The sequence below is a fragment of the Candoia aspera genome, chromosome 6 (genome assembly GCF_035149785.1).
Source record: "Candoia aspera isolate rCanAsp1 chromosome 6, rCanAsp1.hap2, whole genome shotgun sequence".
NCBI classification, from domain to species: domain Eukaryota; kingdom Metazoa; phylum Chordata; class Lepidosauria; order Squamata; family Boidae; genus Candoia; species Candoia aspera.
Window position 1 is genome coordinate 72,373,086 of NC_086158.1, and position 17,487 is coordinate 72,390,572.

The window sequence follows — 17,487 nt, forward strand, 5'->3', positions numbered from 1 at the left end:
ACTCTCTTGTGTAAATCCCCATTCGATTAACCATGGATCGGTTGTGCAAATACAGACGGGATGTGGTGCAGATACTTATCAGATACAGCTCTTTCCAGTCATTCTTGGAAGCTCGTTTGCATTGGATCCTTCAAATTTTTAGAAAGTAGTTAAGCTATTTTACGTGCCGTGTAGCTTTTCTAAGTCGCACGGTTTGTACTGCGCTGTCCAATTTTTTGTTCTTGTGAATTTGATTTTGCTTGCTATGTAGAATTGCACACCAATATGCTATCCTATATAGAACAAGCCCCTCTCCCGAACGTAACCAAACCCCCACCCAATAAGGCACAATGTAACCCTTAAGTTGATAGACTCTGATAGAAATTTCAATGGACAGTTCCTTTTTGAGAACAAGATACACCCATGTTCTCGTGAAGTTGGCCTCAAAAGACCCGAATTCACCGCAAGAGCAACGTAAAGCTTTCCCCGCTTCCCTTTATGGATGAGCAGAAGAAAAATCAAGTACTCCAAGCGCCGATCCTGCAATGAATGCTGGGAGATGTAGTCCTCCAATTCCACATCCAGGCAAATTTCTTTGATCATCCCAACCCATGAAAAAGGGCTTATTCCATTACAAGGGTTCGTAGGGGGAGTTACGGAATTATTTCCCCCTTGGTTTAATGCGTTCGCCACTTCATTGTACAAATTAAGCACACCGCGCCGCTGGAAAATGATTGCTTTTCTCCTCCTTTGATGTTGGAAAACCGATAAACCAGAGTGATTTTCTCTTTCCATTCAACTGTGTACTTGGTACTGCCCTCTCCCATAATGGCGGCAAAGCACCGCCTTCTCTTCTTCTTCCAACTCCTCAACGGACTTTGCGAACTCTAATGGTAGATTTCTATTTAGCCCCTCTATCTTCCCGCCCCCACGCTTTCCTTCAGACGACACCTGCTATTGGTTGAGGTCTGGCGTCCATGCCAATCAGGAAGCGGCTTCCATGGAGGAAGGGAATAAATACAAGATGGCTGCTCATATAAAACCAGGCGTCGGGCTTCTCCCTGGTGATGGAGGAATACAGGCTTTAATCCGTGCGTCCAGTATTTCATGTCGCTGCTGCTCGCACGGGCGCCCGAAGGGGGGAGGGGGGCTCAAGCCGCCGCTAGGTATAGCCGCTTCTAGTCGCCCCCTCGCTTGTGGGCCGCGGCGTGCTTTCCGAAGGCCAGGCCGGAGCCCTGCCCCTCCTTCCTCCCTGAGCCGCGGGGGCTCTCTCCCTGCTCGGCCGGGCCGTAGCTCCGTCTGTTTCCGGCTATGGCGGTCTCCAGGTCGGTGTCAGGTGGTGGACTTAGGGGAGTGGGCGGTTGCCGGAGTCTTCTTAGGGGTCGGGGCCCGCGGCACCTTGCTTTCTTTCTTACGAGTGGGGCAGGCCTCGTGGGATCGTCATGGGGAGGCTCCTCGTTGGGTTGTGGGTAGCTCGGCTTTCCTTTAGCCCTCGAAAGCGCGGAAAATGTATTCTGCCGACTTGGGCCCTCCGCTTTTCCTTAACCTTAAGGGCCATCACGCGTGGCATCCCTCAAGATCGGTGTATCCCAACTTTGGAAAGTGTCTAGGGAAAGGGCAGCGAGTTGAAATGTGATGATCGAGCCCCGGGAGTTCATTGTACTGGAGCTGCTGGTGTCATATTCTGGTTTCATGGAAATCAATGGGAAGCGAGGGTGGTCAGGATTTGTAGTGGTGCCCTATCTATTCTTGGGATACAATTCAGGAGTGTAGTGTTAAGGCCCATGCTTATCGAGTTGTGTTGAACTGAACTGGATTCATTTGGCATCCTACTGCTGCAGAATTTAGTTGTTCACCTCTTTTAGCTGCTGAAGTTTCAGTTTTGTTTTGTTTGCTTACACCTCTTTTGAGATTTCAAAGCTAAGATAATGTGTTTTTACAAGTGAAGATTTTTGACTTTCGTTGTTTATGTTACCTACCAGTGCTCTTCATATATGTTTATACAATGCAATTTCGTTTGCTTGCTGCAACTGTTAATAACTGAGTTCAGAGGGAATCAAACTGCTTTCTGCTTTGCCACATTCCTTAATAAGAGCTCAGTGGTTTGTTAGCTGGCAAATAAGTATACCATGAAGCTGATAATGTAGGAGGAGAGCTGTGTTAGCATATGATGACCAAAAATCAGGAGTCTTGTAGCACCTACATCAGTTAAGCCACTCCTTGCATCTGATTAAAAAAGCTGTAGCTCATGCATGCTTGTGCCTTCTAATGAAATATGTTAGTTGGAAAATATGCCACCAGACTCCTGATATAAAGCTGGTAGGTATGCCTGGATCCAGGGAGCAGGCAACAATGTCAGCTATATGGCAGCTTCATTCTTAGAACCCTTTAGATTCTAATGGAAAACCAAAATTTTACTCTACCACATTTAAAGTGGTTGAGCATCATATCTCAGGTGGAATCTCTGTCCTTGGTCCTCATGTGAAAAGGAGGCTACCCATGGTCTGTTCTAGACCTTTCTGAACTCTGCTGTGCTCCTGCTTGATTACACATGCTTTAAAAAATATGCTTTAGTAATCCCTCGTGTTTGAAGATTGTTATTTTATATTCTTTTCTGATTAGTCGATTATGTTAAACCACAGAGCTGAATCATAGCTTTCCTTCATAGAGCTAATTGGTGAACTTTGTTTCTGAACATTTAAATTTCTCTTTTGCTGTACTTTTATATAATCAGTAACTGACAGTTATGAGTTTTTCTTGTTTTAGTTCTATAATGATGAAGTTATTGTGGTTTATTACAGTGACATAGTGTAATAACTTTAGGAAATTCATAGCTCAATGGCAGAGAACAGGCTTTAAAAGTTGTTAAATTCAATTCCTTAGTTTCTTCATTTATTCATAAAAAACTTTTTTGAAGCCTCTAGAGCCCTTAATTGCTAATATTATAGACAGGGAAAAACAGGCGGCACAGTCTAGTTGTCACTGTCAATTTCCCTTGCCTGTGTTACAATTATAGAAAGTGAAAACAGTGATGACTTAAGATGCACTAAGGATACAACATATAGGTTTGAATTAACCAAACATTGTTCTTAGCATTTTAATGTTATAGATACAGAGACGATGTTTCATTAAAAGTTTGTGCTGACTAAAGCAGAACAGATTCTGTTGAATATCATTTTCAAGGTGGAATGACTATATTACATATTTATGTCTTAAGCTTTTTCACTTCTGCAATACTTGATAATAATAGGTGGACTGAAGTTCTGCAATGTTCCAATCTTCCACTTACTTACAAAGTAGCAACTCCTATAGAATATAATGATACTACTATTAAAGGTTGTGTTTTGTATGATAATACAGAATATTTCATTATGAATTTTAATATGAGGTGATACAGTCCATAGAGCAAACTTCTGAACACCTTTATAAACATTTCTCATTAAAATAACTAACACAATCTTTATAGGTAGCAATAACTACAAGTAATTAAACTAATTTCTGTCTCTATTATAAAATGGTTGCAATTATGAAGGTCCATTTGAATAAAAAAGTCAGGTTTATGGGACTCTTTGTGCTAGATAGTATATTAATCCATGGTCAAAAAAGAGAAGATAGCACATGATAGAGGAACTATAGTAGCCATGATGTATTTTAAAAAATATGAAATCCTGTCTCTTGTTTTAATTTTGAGATCACAAGATTATGAGTATTTAGTGTTTCAAAAGCTTGACCTAAAACAAAAGTATTTATGCCTGGCCCAGAATTCTCACAGGACAGGGGATAAGTTATATAAAAGTTGGCAATCAGGAACTACAGTTTAGCTTCAGTTTTTCCTAAAATTAAGGTTGCTGGCTGGTAGTCCCCTCTTTATTTCTTGCTCCTGGAAAGGGTCGTCTTCCCCCCACCTTGATGTTTAGGTAATGATAGCTGCTGCAAAAATCCATCAGTTGAGGACCTTCCTTAAAACATGCATTGGGACAGAAGTGCATTATGAAAAAACAAAAGAGATAGAAATGTATAGTAAAGGTAAAGGTTTCCCTTGACATTAAGTCCAGTCGTGTCCGACTCTAAGGGGCGGTGCTCATCTCCGTTTCAAAGCTGAAGAGCCGGCGTTTGTCCGTAGACACTTCCGTGGTCATGTGGCCAGCATGACTACACAGAATGCCGTTACCTGCCCGCCAAAGCAGTACCTATTGATCTACTCACATTTGCATGTTTTCGAACTGCTAGGTTGGCAGGAGCTGGGACTAGCAACGGGAGCTCACCCCGTCATGCGGATTCGAACCGCTGACCTTCCGATCGGCAAGCTCAGCAGCTCAGCGGTTTAACCCACAGCGCCACCGCGTCCCTTACATATAGAAATGTATACCACTATGATTTTTTGTTAGCCTAGGGTTTTTAAGTTCCCCTTTTCCCAATTTCAGTTCAGAATCAACTGATTGTTTCCAATTCTTTTCAAATGTTGCTTTGTTTCATTTCTAATGCATTAATTAGCAACAAAGCAGGTTCATGTATCAGTTTCCATTTTTATACTGTATGTCTTTGGTTATAAAATTTAACTTCTTAATATCTCAACCTCCTTTGGCTGTTAAAATATTCAAATTCCAGCATTATTTTTCCACATGTATTGTTCTTTCTTGGAAAAAGTAAGGTGGGGGGGGGGTTGACCTCTTATGTATTTTTATTTCTGTGGAATTAATCAGGAATAACTTGCCTCACTATTACGTTCTATGTCCATGCACAAACTTCTTAAGCTATTAAAATAGCATCATAATTGTTCAGCGCCTGAATAAAAAGTCAGTTTAAAATGGGGATTGATTTTGCAATTCAAATGACAGAACTCTCAAAGTATGTTCAAGTCCTAGAGATGTTTTAATTCTTTTCAAAGCTATTTTATTAATGCTCTTAAGTGGTTCACAAGCTTTTATAAAATCTTACATACGGCTGTGTGATTGCCAGGGTCAGAAAGTCTTTCAGTGGTTATTATAGCTAAGCTTACCAGACTTAACTATTACCTCTTTTGTCCTGTAGTCAAAGAACATACACTCTATGTGCTATTAGATTTTTGAAATTTAGCCTAATAGTATAGTAGTAACTTATTAAGAGTTTGGGGAGGATAGTAGGAAGCAAACTGTTTATAGCTACATAAACAGTAAGAAAATGTGTTTTCATAAATATTGTTTCTTTGAATATAATTTACAGCTTAAAGTCAGTAGCATTTCTGTATAAAATACAATATAATTTGACCTTATGGAATCATCCCATATTAATCGTTCGTAAAATATTCCGCAGTGTGATATAAAATACCCATATGTTGCATTAGTAACTTTCACTAACAACTGGCATTTTAATATGATTTTATGTTGCATGGTATTAGTGTTTTTTATACTACAGGCAGTCCTTGAGTTACGACCATTCGTTCAGCAGTCGTTTGAAGTTATGGTGGTGCTGAACAAATGGTACTTAAGCCCGGTCCCTGAAATTACAGCCATAACAGGATCCCCCAATCATGTGATCAAAATCTTGGTGCTTGGCAGGTCACCCACACTTACAACCGCAGGGGTGCTTCAATTCCCCCACCCGCCTATCTTACTCCATCTCTGCCTTTTTGGCCACCCTGCACAGCAGCAATCCTCGGCGGTGGCATTGGGGCTGAAGTAGAGTCCCAGGGCCTTCAGCAGTCTCAGCCGGCTGCCTCCAGCCTCTACTTCAGCCCCAGCACCACTACTGAGGAGTGCCGCTTCAACCCCGCACCACAGCCAAACGCCACAGCACCAGCACTACTCGTGCCGTTCTCCAAGTAGCATGTGCCTTTCTCACAATGCTTCAGAAGGCTTCCGACGCCTTCTAAGACCTCACAAGAAGGTTGTGCCTGCCATTCTCCAAATCATGCAGGTTGCTCACAATGCTTTGGAAGTCCTTAAAGGCTTTCCGAAGCATCATGAGAACAGCCCTTGCAATTTGGAGAGCAGCACTAGTGGCCTTGGGAAGAAGGCGCGGCACGGCCAGCAGCTGCCTTACATAGGGCCAGGCTGGGCATGCCTCATCAGCAGTTGGAGGAAGATGGTAAAGGTCAGCTGGAGAGGCAGGGCCAGCAAGCGCAGGGTGAGTGGAGTGCAAGGTGGCCAGAAGAGTAGAGATGGGAGGGACCAAGCTGGGAGTGGGTCGTTACCTAATGACGGGTGGGATTCAGTTAACGATGGCAGTGGGGATTGCTGTTGCTAAGCAATGCAGTCAAGTGATGTCATGGTTTATGGCTGAATCGCTTAGCGACAGATATTCTGGTCCCAATTATCATCATAAATTGAGGACTACCTTTAGGGAGCTTAAAATAATAATTATTTAGCTGTTTGTTTCTGTAAATACAAACAAAACCCTTCTGGGCAGCAAATCTATATGATGATCCTCTATGTGGCCTGGCTTTCTTTAGGATTGGTGATTGGAGCATCCAAGTCGTGGACTGTTTAATTTTGTTTTCTATTGCATTCCTTCATTTCTTTTAGGGAAGTAAAAAATCTCTGGTAGAATTCAAAGTGTTTTATTACTGAATGTGTATAATTCTTTCAGTGTATTACTTTGTAGCTGTTTTCATGTGTTCTTTTAAGCCGGTTCCTGTCTTTTAAAGGCATCTGAAGTTTTCCTGCCTTATACTGTGATATTTACTGTTCAGGTTTCAAGAAAATATGGCAAATTAATTCTGTTAATATTTTGTTGAAAAATTTAGTCCTTTCATTGTACATTGAAAATCAAGTTATAAAAATAGTCAAATGGAAACATTTTTATAATTGAAAGTTAATGGGGAAGAAGCAAATATGGATCCTTATTGGGAAAATAAACATTTGATAAATGTAACCAAAAAGCAAGTCCAAAAAGCAATAAAATGTCCCAATAAAATGTGGGCTCAGACTATTCCCTATAATAGACAGTTGACAGATGGTAAGATGGCGAATAGAGCTTGCAAATCTTCCAAAACACTTGTTTTGGAATGTGCAGTACAGTAGTATGTATGAATTACCTCTCTTTGAATTGTTAAAGCAGCCACATATTTTTTTCTAGGCTAATGGCTGTGCATGCATTTTTAATACACTTAAATTTTGAAATATTTATTTGTTTGTTTGCCTTTCATTCAGGAGCTCAAGCCAGCATACGCAATATTCCCTCCTGTATGACTACATGTATCATTACTTCTCTAAAGTAGAAGTTATTGTATGGTTTATTGTTTAATACAGTGTTTCATTGTTCATTGAGATTGTGACTTGGATTGACATAATAGGCCTGTTGTAAACATTTGAATAATGCATATTTCAGCATCTTATCTTTTAAAACCATGTGATTCCAAATTGCATGTGCATCTGTTATTTCTATAATGCATTTTTAATTCTGCTTGTATGCCACCCTATAAGTTGATACCCTCTTAAATAGTATATAGAAGCCAGTTTCTGGGTTTTATTTTTCCTCTACATTTTTTCTTGTGGTCAGCTTTTATAAAGAACTTAGTAAAGAAACTTAGTAAAGTTCTTTTATAAAGAACTTTGTCTACTTTTCCATGAAAACCTATTGTAATGATGTGGTTGGAGGACAGTACAAGCTTGCATCCAAAATTTTTCCTTAAATATATATTTCTACTGGGACAAAAAGCATTACAATAAGCATACTACAGTGGTCATATGGACATTACACACACACACACACAATTAAAACTCTCCGTCTGTAACCTTTAACTGGGTGAAATGGTACATCAACAATTTTTCAACCAAGGTACCTCAAATGAGCTAACCTACAGAATGTGTCTAAAATCTGGGACCCATGACTCCCATGCAATAGAAATTTAGCAAATTTTATAAAACATTTTATGACATAAAATTGTCATAAAACATTTTATGACATAATACAAAATGTCATAAAACATTTCCTGTGGTCAACTCCTGATGTTTGACTGTGCTATACAGTTCACCATGGGCTACTTTCAAGGCAGGTACATCTCTGAATGTCTCCCTAGATTTTTTAAGAACTTTTCCAGTACATTAGAAGCTCTGCCATTGTTGAAGGCATTGAGGAATCTAGTAAGGAAATAACTTTGAAACAATGACCCAACAGGTCATGGGTTGTCTAGTATAAAATAAAATGGTCAGCGATTTCAAGTTAAATGGTCCCAGTGAATCTTGAGTTTTTTATAAAAATGATATATAACCCTATGATGGAGTAGGTTTCTGGTAATATACAAAACCAGGGATCAATATACTTTAATAATAATAATTATAAATAGTAGTGGGATCTCAAACTTCTGCAAGAAGGAACATATATTGTCAGCCCGTTTCAGGAATTGTGTTATATTTCATTTGTTCCTTGTCTGAACAAGCAAACTGAAATCCTGCCTCACTTCTTGCTTCCATTCTGTGACTTGTTAATGTATAGGATGTAAGCAGAATCCTTTAACTTCCTTGGCAGCTAAGAAGAACTGAGCATCTTGTACATACCAAAAACTATCCAAATCTTGAAACATGTCAGAGCCAAAAGGAATTATTTACAACTCATGAAAAGTGAATGTATTACAAAGGATTTGAAGAAAAATGAAGGACAACAGCAGCTACAATTTTTTTTTGTATGAAGAAATGCAAAAAAATGTTACATGCAAAATTAAAATAGTGTGCAGAAATTACATTGCACATACATATTTAACTACAGTTTGATTCCTGACATTCAAAACTGACAAGCAAAATGAGTAGCAGTTAAATTTTTAATTCTTAATAATTTTTGTTCTACCTAAGCTTTTATTAGTCCAACTTGTTACATGGAGCTAGAAAAATTAGGGAAAGGTAAGCAATATTGAGGTGTTGTTGTTTTTTTAACTTCAAATGCATAGCAAACTGGAAGGATTCAGTTTATTGCAAGCTACTCAGTAGCTGTGCATCTAGCCTTTTTTTTTTTTTTTAAGATCAGGCCAAATTTGGCTTGAAATCTTTAGAAAGGACGTGTGAAACAATAAAATACATCCCACAGAGGTCCAGCAGGTAACAGCTCCTGGACAAACTTGTCTGAGCTCAGAAGCTAAGCAGGGTTGAGTTTGGTTAGTATTGAGTTGGGCACCACCTAGAGAATTCCAGGATTGTAAGCTAGACTGGAAAGTCAAAAAGCACTCCAAACCAGCAGCAGGAAACTTCAGGTAATCCTTGGCCAACAACAGCAATTGGGACTGGAATTTCTGTCACTAAGTGACACGGTCATAAAATGACCATACTGTTTAGCACCAGCATTTCTGGTTGCCATCATTAGGTGGGACATCATGTGGTTGCCATTTGTGATCTCCTGCTGGCTTCCCCATTAACTTTGCTTGTCGGAAGCTGGCAGTGAAGGTCACAAATGGTGATCACATGACTGTGGGATGCTGCAATATTGTAATTGCAAGCCAGTTGCTGAGCACCCAGATGTCAATCACATGACCGTGGGGATGTGACAGCCAGAAGTTCAAGGACTGGTCATAAGTACCGCTCATTCAGCACCATTATAAGTTTGAACGATCACTGAATGAGTGGTCATTAAGCGAGGACCACCTGTACTTCCATACTGTTGCCAAGAAAACTAATAGTAATAGTACCTTTATTGATTAGTCAGTTGAACCTATCAACACTGAGTGTCAGCTGAATAAAATAGAATAAGGTAAGAAAATGAAGTAAGGTAAGGTGAAATAGAGTAAGATGATAAAATATAAAGTAGGGTGGGATTAAATAATGTAAGATAAAATAGAATACAAAAGAAAATAAGATGGACGTTGAAATATAGCATGTATTCAGATGAATGGATCACTTTCACATGCTACCCCTGCTATGTTCTATAAAATGTATTCTCAGTCAAGAACCCTGTTCTCAAAAACAAACAGCCCTATTATCTTAGCAGTTTTACAGGCTACATATATGTTTGTGTCCTGAAGGAAATAAAACAGTCTATTATTGAGGTCCTAATGTGTCATTCTGTCAAGAAATATCTGTAAATACTGAACCCTTGCTGGGGCATGTAGTTGACAAATAAGAGGTGCAATATCTTCTACATCTGATGTTCCATATGCACACATACTCAGGAGAGGACACTTGGTGGAACTGTCTGTATTTAACCCTAAAATCCAGCTGTTCAAATGTTGCTCTGCTAAAGGCTATTCTTAAGCACATCTTTACCTTTTTATTTCAGAAGCCAAAAGCAAACTGCAGATGGAAGGGCCAGGCACCTTTAAAAAACTGTTAATAAAACCCCAAAATCAAGCATCATTACATGAAAAGACAGAAAATAGAGGGAAATGTATCCCTGCTCTGGAATGGAATTCCTTTTTAATTCACAGCGAAACCTAAATTTCCTGTTTTTTAATTGGTCTTTTTACTTCTCCAACAGTAACAGTCCCCCAAAATGGGGGGGCGCTATTATATGACCTTGTTTTTTGTAATAGTTATGTTAAAGGCAGAGCCTGTTTTTTGTTTTTTTAAACATAAATTGTCATTGGCAAGTGCTCACAGTGGCAACTAGGGATGGAAGGATTAGCTAACTGAGTACTGCTACCCGCCACAAATTGTATTTGTCCCAGTATCAGTTAGCTTTAGAAAATAAATCTTGTTTTTGCAAATAAAATTTTTCTCTAAAGCTGTTTTTGTGTAATATGCCAAGAAATTTGTAGGAAAGAGATGAAAAAATGGAAAGCGTGCCCTCCATTGTATACTGCTCCTTGATGGTTAAACATGGAACAAAAAGTGCCCTTTGATTTGAAATATTGTGAGCTTTTTATCCTAAGCTTTCCAAATTATACTTTTATGATATAATAGGAAATGCAACAGGTTAGAGTTTTTTCAGTCTCTGGCTGATCAATTATAGTTGGTTAATTAAGCATGATTTTTTTTAGACTGATGAGGCAGAATATATATTTTTCATAATTTATCTTGTCCCTTCTGTCAGGCTTGATCGCCTCTTTATCTTATTGGACACTGGCACAACACCAGTAACAAGGAAAGCGGCTGCACAGCAACTTGGGGAGGTTGTGAAACTTCATCCGCATGAATTGAATAACCTCTTGGCTAAGGTAAATGCTTTGGAAGTTGTTATAAGCAATGTAATATTGGATTTATTCCTAGTCCTCAAAAGCCAAATAGTATTTTCTGTAGCATTCTGTCACTGAAAGAGGGTTCTAATTTGAGGAGTGCATTGGGGTATTCATAAAAGTATTTATTCAGCATTAGCCTCACATATCACCCTGGAGAAGATGCTGATGCTAGGGAGAGTGGAAGGCAAAAGGAAGAGGGGCTGACCAAGGGCAAGATGGATAGATGATATTCTAGAGGTGACAGACTCATCCCTGGGGGAGCTGGGGGTGGTGACGACCAACAGGAAGCTCTGGCGTGGGCTGGTCCATGAAGTCAGGAAGAGTCGGAAGCGACTGAACGAATAAACAACAGCCTCACATATCAGGAGTGTAGTAGTTCTGTAGCTTGAGGGCTGCCCCAGGCATGTTGAGGGCTCTATTCTAAAAATGGGTGGGACTAGAGCCTGTCGGGGAGCTGGATTCAGGAACTTTAAAGGGAAAAATGGGTGCTTTAAGCAAATATTATGGCATTATTTTCCCCATAAACTTTTCCCAAAATACATAATGTTTGGCCCCATCGACTTGGGTGTGGGCATAATTTTTTAGACACCATGCATATTTGTCTTGGAACTGATATTGAATGTGCTGAACCTTTACATAGGAATCGTTATTAGGCTACTGTGTTCCCCTTCTTGAGTCATTAGTATTAGTAATCAGTCAGGTTATCTGTGTTCTTAAAGGACATAGCCAGTGATTCTTCTTTGGTGCTCCGTCTATAAAAATATTTAAAAAATATCTGTATATAGGTTGATTTAAAAGGTTCTTTGCAGAAAAAAATATGAAATGTAGAAAGCCATATGCTGTTGCATTATTTTTAAACAATAATGATAAAATTTTTAGGTTTCTCTAGAGTCTTCTTACAGACAGAATAATTTGAAAGGGGTCATTAAATTTAGTAATCAAAATTGACACTTTCAATCTAGCATTTGATAAATGCCAGCTTAGGGAGACCTTTAAAGGTGGCTTATCCTTATTGACCCTTTTTTTAACTACTAGTTTTTCATCCATCAGAAGCTCTTGAGCATTGGCCAGAGTATTGGTCAGGAAGTAAATGAAGTACATTTAAGATATGAAATAGGAGTAACTCTTTTTAAACATTTACTTTAAGGTATTGGTACACTTAAGGAGTACAAACTGGGATACCCGCATTGCAGCTGGACAAGCTGTGGAAGCCATAGTGAAAAATGTACCGGAATGGAATCCAACTCCACAGCCAAAGCAAGGTGCTTTAAAGAGGGCTATACAGAATTCTGCGCATATGTATATATATATATAGAGAGAGAGAGAGAGAGTGTGTGTGTGTCTACATATGGATTTCATCTTCAAGAATCTTCCTAGATCTTGCTTGTAACATCTCTTGAATTATATAATATGTTTGCAAGTTAATAAAGAGCACAATAAATACAAGGGTTTTCTTCTCTTCTGTATAATCAGAAGTCTGCAGCTTTTGGGGCTGTTGGGCAAATTGGAAGTGTAGAGAACATATTCTGGGTGCTTTCTCACAGAATGACTGACTTGGTATGCGTGATTAATCTCAGCGCCCGTTTATCAGGAAACAAACCACTAGGGTTGCCCCCCCCAAAAAACCCCTCTAACCTCCCTGATGCTCTTTACCATCTGGGTATGCCTTTATTTTTTTTTCTGGGCAGGTGCACACACTCCCAGAGAAAGCATTACGAGGCAACCTCCCACTATTTCATTTTCCAAGAATGCCTTGGGTGTTTATGTGAGTCCTCAAAGCTTTGTTGGAAGTACAGGGCTAGTGCTTTGCTTTGCAGTAGGCTCTCTTTCTATTTACTTTTTAAATTGTAAATAAATGAAATCAGTTTGGCAAGAAGTATAGCAAGCACCAAAAAAAAAGTGTTCCTGGGCATATTGGTGTCCTTGGGCACAAAATACTGGGAAACTAGGAAGTACATGATACGAGCATTGCCGCCTCCTTCACTCTGCTTGCATATGTAATGCTTTACAATGTTAGTAAAATAGAAAATATCTTAATTGTGTTTCAGCCCTATGCATCACTCTAATCTCATTCTAAGTTTTGCTAACTTTTATCTAGAACGCGGCTGCGAAAGTCAGGTGGAAGACACCTCTACTTCCGATCGATTGCGTTTTGACAGATTTGATATTTGTCGACTTTTCAAGCATGGAGCTTCTCTTCTTGGGTCTGCTGGTGCTGAATTTGAGGTTCAGGATGATACATCTGGTACTTGTTCCTTTAAGACTTCAAGTGTGCTATATACTTAAGCAGTACTCTTTTTTCATGTCCTGTAAAAATTATACTTTCTGTTTTTGTGATTAAATTCATTTACTTAGGTGCTTCCACAGCTAACTGAATAATTATCTCACCTTTAATAATCCAGGTACATTCTTAACCATATTCACCAGAATCTTAACTACCTTTATCAGATAAGCAGGTGAAACTAAATTCTCACCCTGCTCACACAGAAACTAAATATGTTCTACTCCTGATTTTGGTGGCAGAACTACTACTCATAGGGTTTACAGTTCATGGGATACTCCTTTTCAAAGCTCAGTAATTCCTCATTGCTTCATAGGACGTGAGTTCACTTGACATCTGCTCATGTCATTGAAATAATGTTGATTCATCTATTTTTATTACATAGTGATTATTTGATTTTATATATTGTAGTAATACTGGGGTAGGTTGAGGATTTCTCTTTTTAGCAGAGTTATATTTTTAATTCCCTTCTGATGGCTTGGTTGGTGGAAAGAGGAAATAAGGCAGTGTTTTCCAGTTCTTTGTTCTCTCTTCAGCCCTGGTGGGTTCTAGAGAGTTCCACAACTCTCTGGAGCAGGGATGGGTAGCACAGAAGGCAGCAGAGGGAGAAGAATTAATGAAAATCTCCTTTTTCTGTTTTCTTGTTGGAAATGTTTTATTTATTTTGTGTTTTATTAAATTTACCCACACAACTCTAGGTAGCATACAGTAAAATCAAGGCTAAACCACAATTAAAAACTCTTATGGAAGAACTATTCAAAAACAATAAAATACATAGGACTTCTAACTCAAGGTCTGGGGGAAGAACCAGGTTTTCAGGGTTCTTTTAAAGATGGCTGGAGGGGTGAGGAGGGGCAGTCATACCTCAGAGGGATGGCAAGAGAACACTCTATGTTCTGCATAAAAACCTTCCTGGAAGAGACTTTCTCTTCAGAGAAGGTAGACTCTAAATACAATCTACTGCCTGTATCTTTGAACCAATTAGTTGGGTTTAAGTACATTTTGCAAGCATTATCTAAGCGCATATGAATTGGCTAAGTAACTTGTTCAGAACTTTGTTTTTCTGTAGTGTGTAAGCTTCCTGAAGTTAATAATGGAATGAGGCCTTGAAAATATTAGTTGCCTGAAAAATAAAATGTTAACAACAAAAGCAATTATTGTGCAGTTCTCACATAATAGCACTTCTAAAGAGGTAGAGACTTTCCTTTCAAACAATTTTCTAACAATAAAAACTGAACATAGTTTGCAAACCAAACATGCTAATAGTCAAGAACTAGTTGGTGTATTTTACGCAAAATGCCTCTGTAAAGTTTACTGAAGCTAAGCTATTGAGTCATTTTTTGCTGTTAGATTTAAAATGTGTTCAGTACTATTATTTCAGCAAGATATAGACATGTTTTGTAAGAACACAGACTATCATTTTTAAGGTGAAGTGGATCCTAAAGAAAGAATAGCACGACAAAGGAAATTGCTTCAAAAGAAACTTGGCCTCGATATGGGAGCTGCAATTGGAATGAGTACAGAAGATTTGTTCAATGATGAGGATTTGGACTACACACCTGCTTCATCGTTTCTGGTACACAAACAACCTGTAGGTAAAACTTCAAGCTATTTGACTGCATGGATTTACGCAGTGGATTTTTTTCTTTGTACATCTGCCAGTAAATACTGTTCTAGAAATGCCAATCAACATTGTCACTAGAAATGATTTTGCAGGTTGAGGGACATCTGTTCTCCTTTAAAGAACAGGTTGGTAAGATCAAAACACTGAAGTAAGCTTTACTTCAAGTGTAATTTTGTATCTCAAGCTCACATTCTTCTAAAGAGCTGTACAATTCCTTTGGTGGGGCAGCAAGGCGGGGAGAAATATAAGTAGCTGTAACGAGAGGTGCAGGGAGGAAAGTTGTTTTTCATGAATGGAATGGAATTAGCTACTCTTGGATTTATCTAAATTTATGAACCTTTTCAGACTCTTCAAGCTGCAGAGTTGATTGATTCAGAATTTCGAGCTGGCATGAGTAGCAGGCAAAAGAATAAGGCTAAAAGAATGGCCAAGTTGTTTGCAAAACAAAGATCAAAAGATGCAGTAGAGACCAATGAAAAAAGGTACTGTAAATAGAATTTTAAAAAATCCTAGAGTTGGAAAGGATCTCAGAAGCCATGTAGTCCAACCTCCTGTTAAATCACAAGACATCATGGGAAACTTTGTTGAATCTTTTGCTGAGAAATCCAGCTCAGTAAGGGCTGAATGTGTTATGTAGCTGTGGACACAGTGAGTGACACAGTCGAGGAATAGAATAGAGAATTATGGTAAAGGATATGTTGTTCCATTTGAATTGCTGAACCAAAGAAATGTACTTCATTTTGTAGTGTTGTTTTTTTTAAATAGTCTCATAGGAGCTATCTTGTCCATTTATTTTCATCGTTCTCAATACTATATATTGCCCTGCATCATATTGTCCTGTTATAGTTAAGATGGTAAAATTCTTGATAACTGTTCTCAGTTTGCCTTCTTTCCCTGACCTTAATTATAGCATATACATCCAGGTCACCACATTTCAATACTCATCCCATTAAGGAGGGCATCTCCTATCTCATGGATTTTTTTGATGTAAGGAAGCAGCCATCAGAACATGAAGCATTATTCCCATATTTTCCAATAGTGTTTTTGGATTTTCTAAAGCAAAATATTACCAAAGGTGTAATAATAGATAAAAATTGAGAGTTGGGCAGCGTACAAATATTATTACTGTTGCTGCTTCTGTTATTACTAATTGTAGTTCTCTTTTTTCAGTTTTTAGAAGTTTGTGATATTGGAATATTCTCAGTAATTATAACTGCTTGACTTACCCGTATTCCAGCATTTGCTAATGATAATTTGATGTCTTTATTAGAGATACTTTCCTCTAATATGAACCATTTTAATAGCATTGTAGCTGTTTGTTTGGAGTATACAGTAAATTCAGACAGTGTAATGTGGTAAACCTTATGGAAGTATTTGACAAATATTTCAATGATTCTTTCTAGCAATGACATCACTGATGGTGAACCAGAAGAAAAAAGAAGAAAAATTGGAAATGTTATCATCAGTCAACCTGCAACTGATTCCAAACTTTTAGTTGATAATATTCCAGAAGAGGTACAGAAAACTGTCCTAACAAAGTTCCTTGGCAGAAAATCCATCTCCATTACTTTAAATGCAATATTTTCTTTTTAAAACATTTATATAACTCTTTCCATTAAATTCCACTCATAATAGACATCCCATTTCTCCCACTGAAAGCTACAATAATTGAAGCAGAGAAGAAATTTAGGATGCTGAAGTCTGAAATGCAAGCTTTCTCAGTTTGAATGGCTCTCCTTAATACAATGTCAGTTCAGATCCTTGAAAACTTAAGCCTGGGAATATACTGTCTTTAATTGGGCCTTCCCTACCATTAGATTCAAGACCTAGAGGTAAGGAAGAGGCTCAGGGTGGAGAGCAGGGGGCAGAGAGATCTTGCTTCTGCTGTCCACTTGAGAAAGAAAAAGGTTGCAACTAGAGAAGGAGTTTTTAAACCCAAAGCATATCTTAAATCTTTACATTAATTACTTTCATTATTGTATAGAATTGCCTTTTTTTTCAAACCATGCCCAGAGGATTATTCCAAATGTAAATGGTAGTACATCATTGCACAACTTCATTTTTTTTAAAACAAAACTTGACCAATTACTATCATGAGTCATATTTTTTTTTTTCCCCTTTAGAGCAATGAATGGCCTTTGGAAAGTTTTTGTGAAGAAGTATGTAATGATCTCTTTGATCCATCTTGGGAGGTAAATGTTTCTTCCCCCTTCCTTGATGATAACTGGGTTGTAAGGAAGTGATGATTCTACAGTATGGGCATAGGCCAGAGGAAGACTTCCCTGGGAGCAGGCACATTTAGTCCTCCCCTTAGCATTGTGGCTCAGAAACAGCAATCTATAACTTGTTTAACCTAACTATATCACCAACCAATAACATGCAAAGCGTACTGAAGACCAGTGTTCATCAACCTTGGCCATGCTAGCTGGGGAATTCTGGGAGTTCAAGTCCACGCGTCTTGAAGTTGCCAAGGTTGACAAACACTGCTCAAGACTAATTTAAAACAATGAAATAATTCTGAGT

The 17,487-nt window shown here is 38.5% G+C and overlaps 1 protein-coding gene across 1 annotated transcript in view; it reads left to right on the forward strand.

Annotated features, from left to right (window-relative positions):
• The first annotated feature begins 1,025 nt into the window (after nucleotides 1–1,025).
• Nucleotides 1,026–17,487, forward strand: part of BTAF1 (B-TFIID TATA-box binding protein associated factor 1) — a 56,412-nt gene continuing 39,950 nt past the window's right edge. The window contains exons 1-8 of the mRNA XM_063307377.1: nucleotides 1,026–1,304; nucleotides 10,915–11,038; nucleotides 12,207–12,321; nucleotides 13,158–13,304; nucleotides 14,768–14,931; nucleotides 15,310–15,446; nucleotides 16,368–16,479; nucleotides 17,088–17,156. Coding sequence (XP_063163447.1) covers nucleotides 1,291–1,304; nucleotides 10,915–11,038; nucleotides 12,207–12,321; nucleotides 13,158–13,304; nucleotides 14,768–14,931; nucleotides 15,310–15,446; nucleotides 16,368–16,479; nucleotides 17,088–17,156 — 882 coding nt within the window. The 5' untranslated portion in view covers nucleotides 1,026–1,290. The remainder of the gene's footprint in view (nucleotides 1,305–10,914; nucleotides 11,039–12,206; nucleotides 12,322–13,157; nucleotides 13,305–14,767; nucleotides 14,932–15,309; nucleotides 15,447–16,367; nucleotides 16,480–17,087; nucleotides 17,157–17,487) is intronic.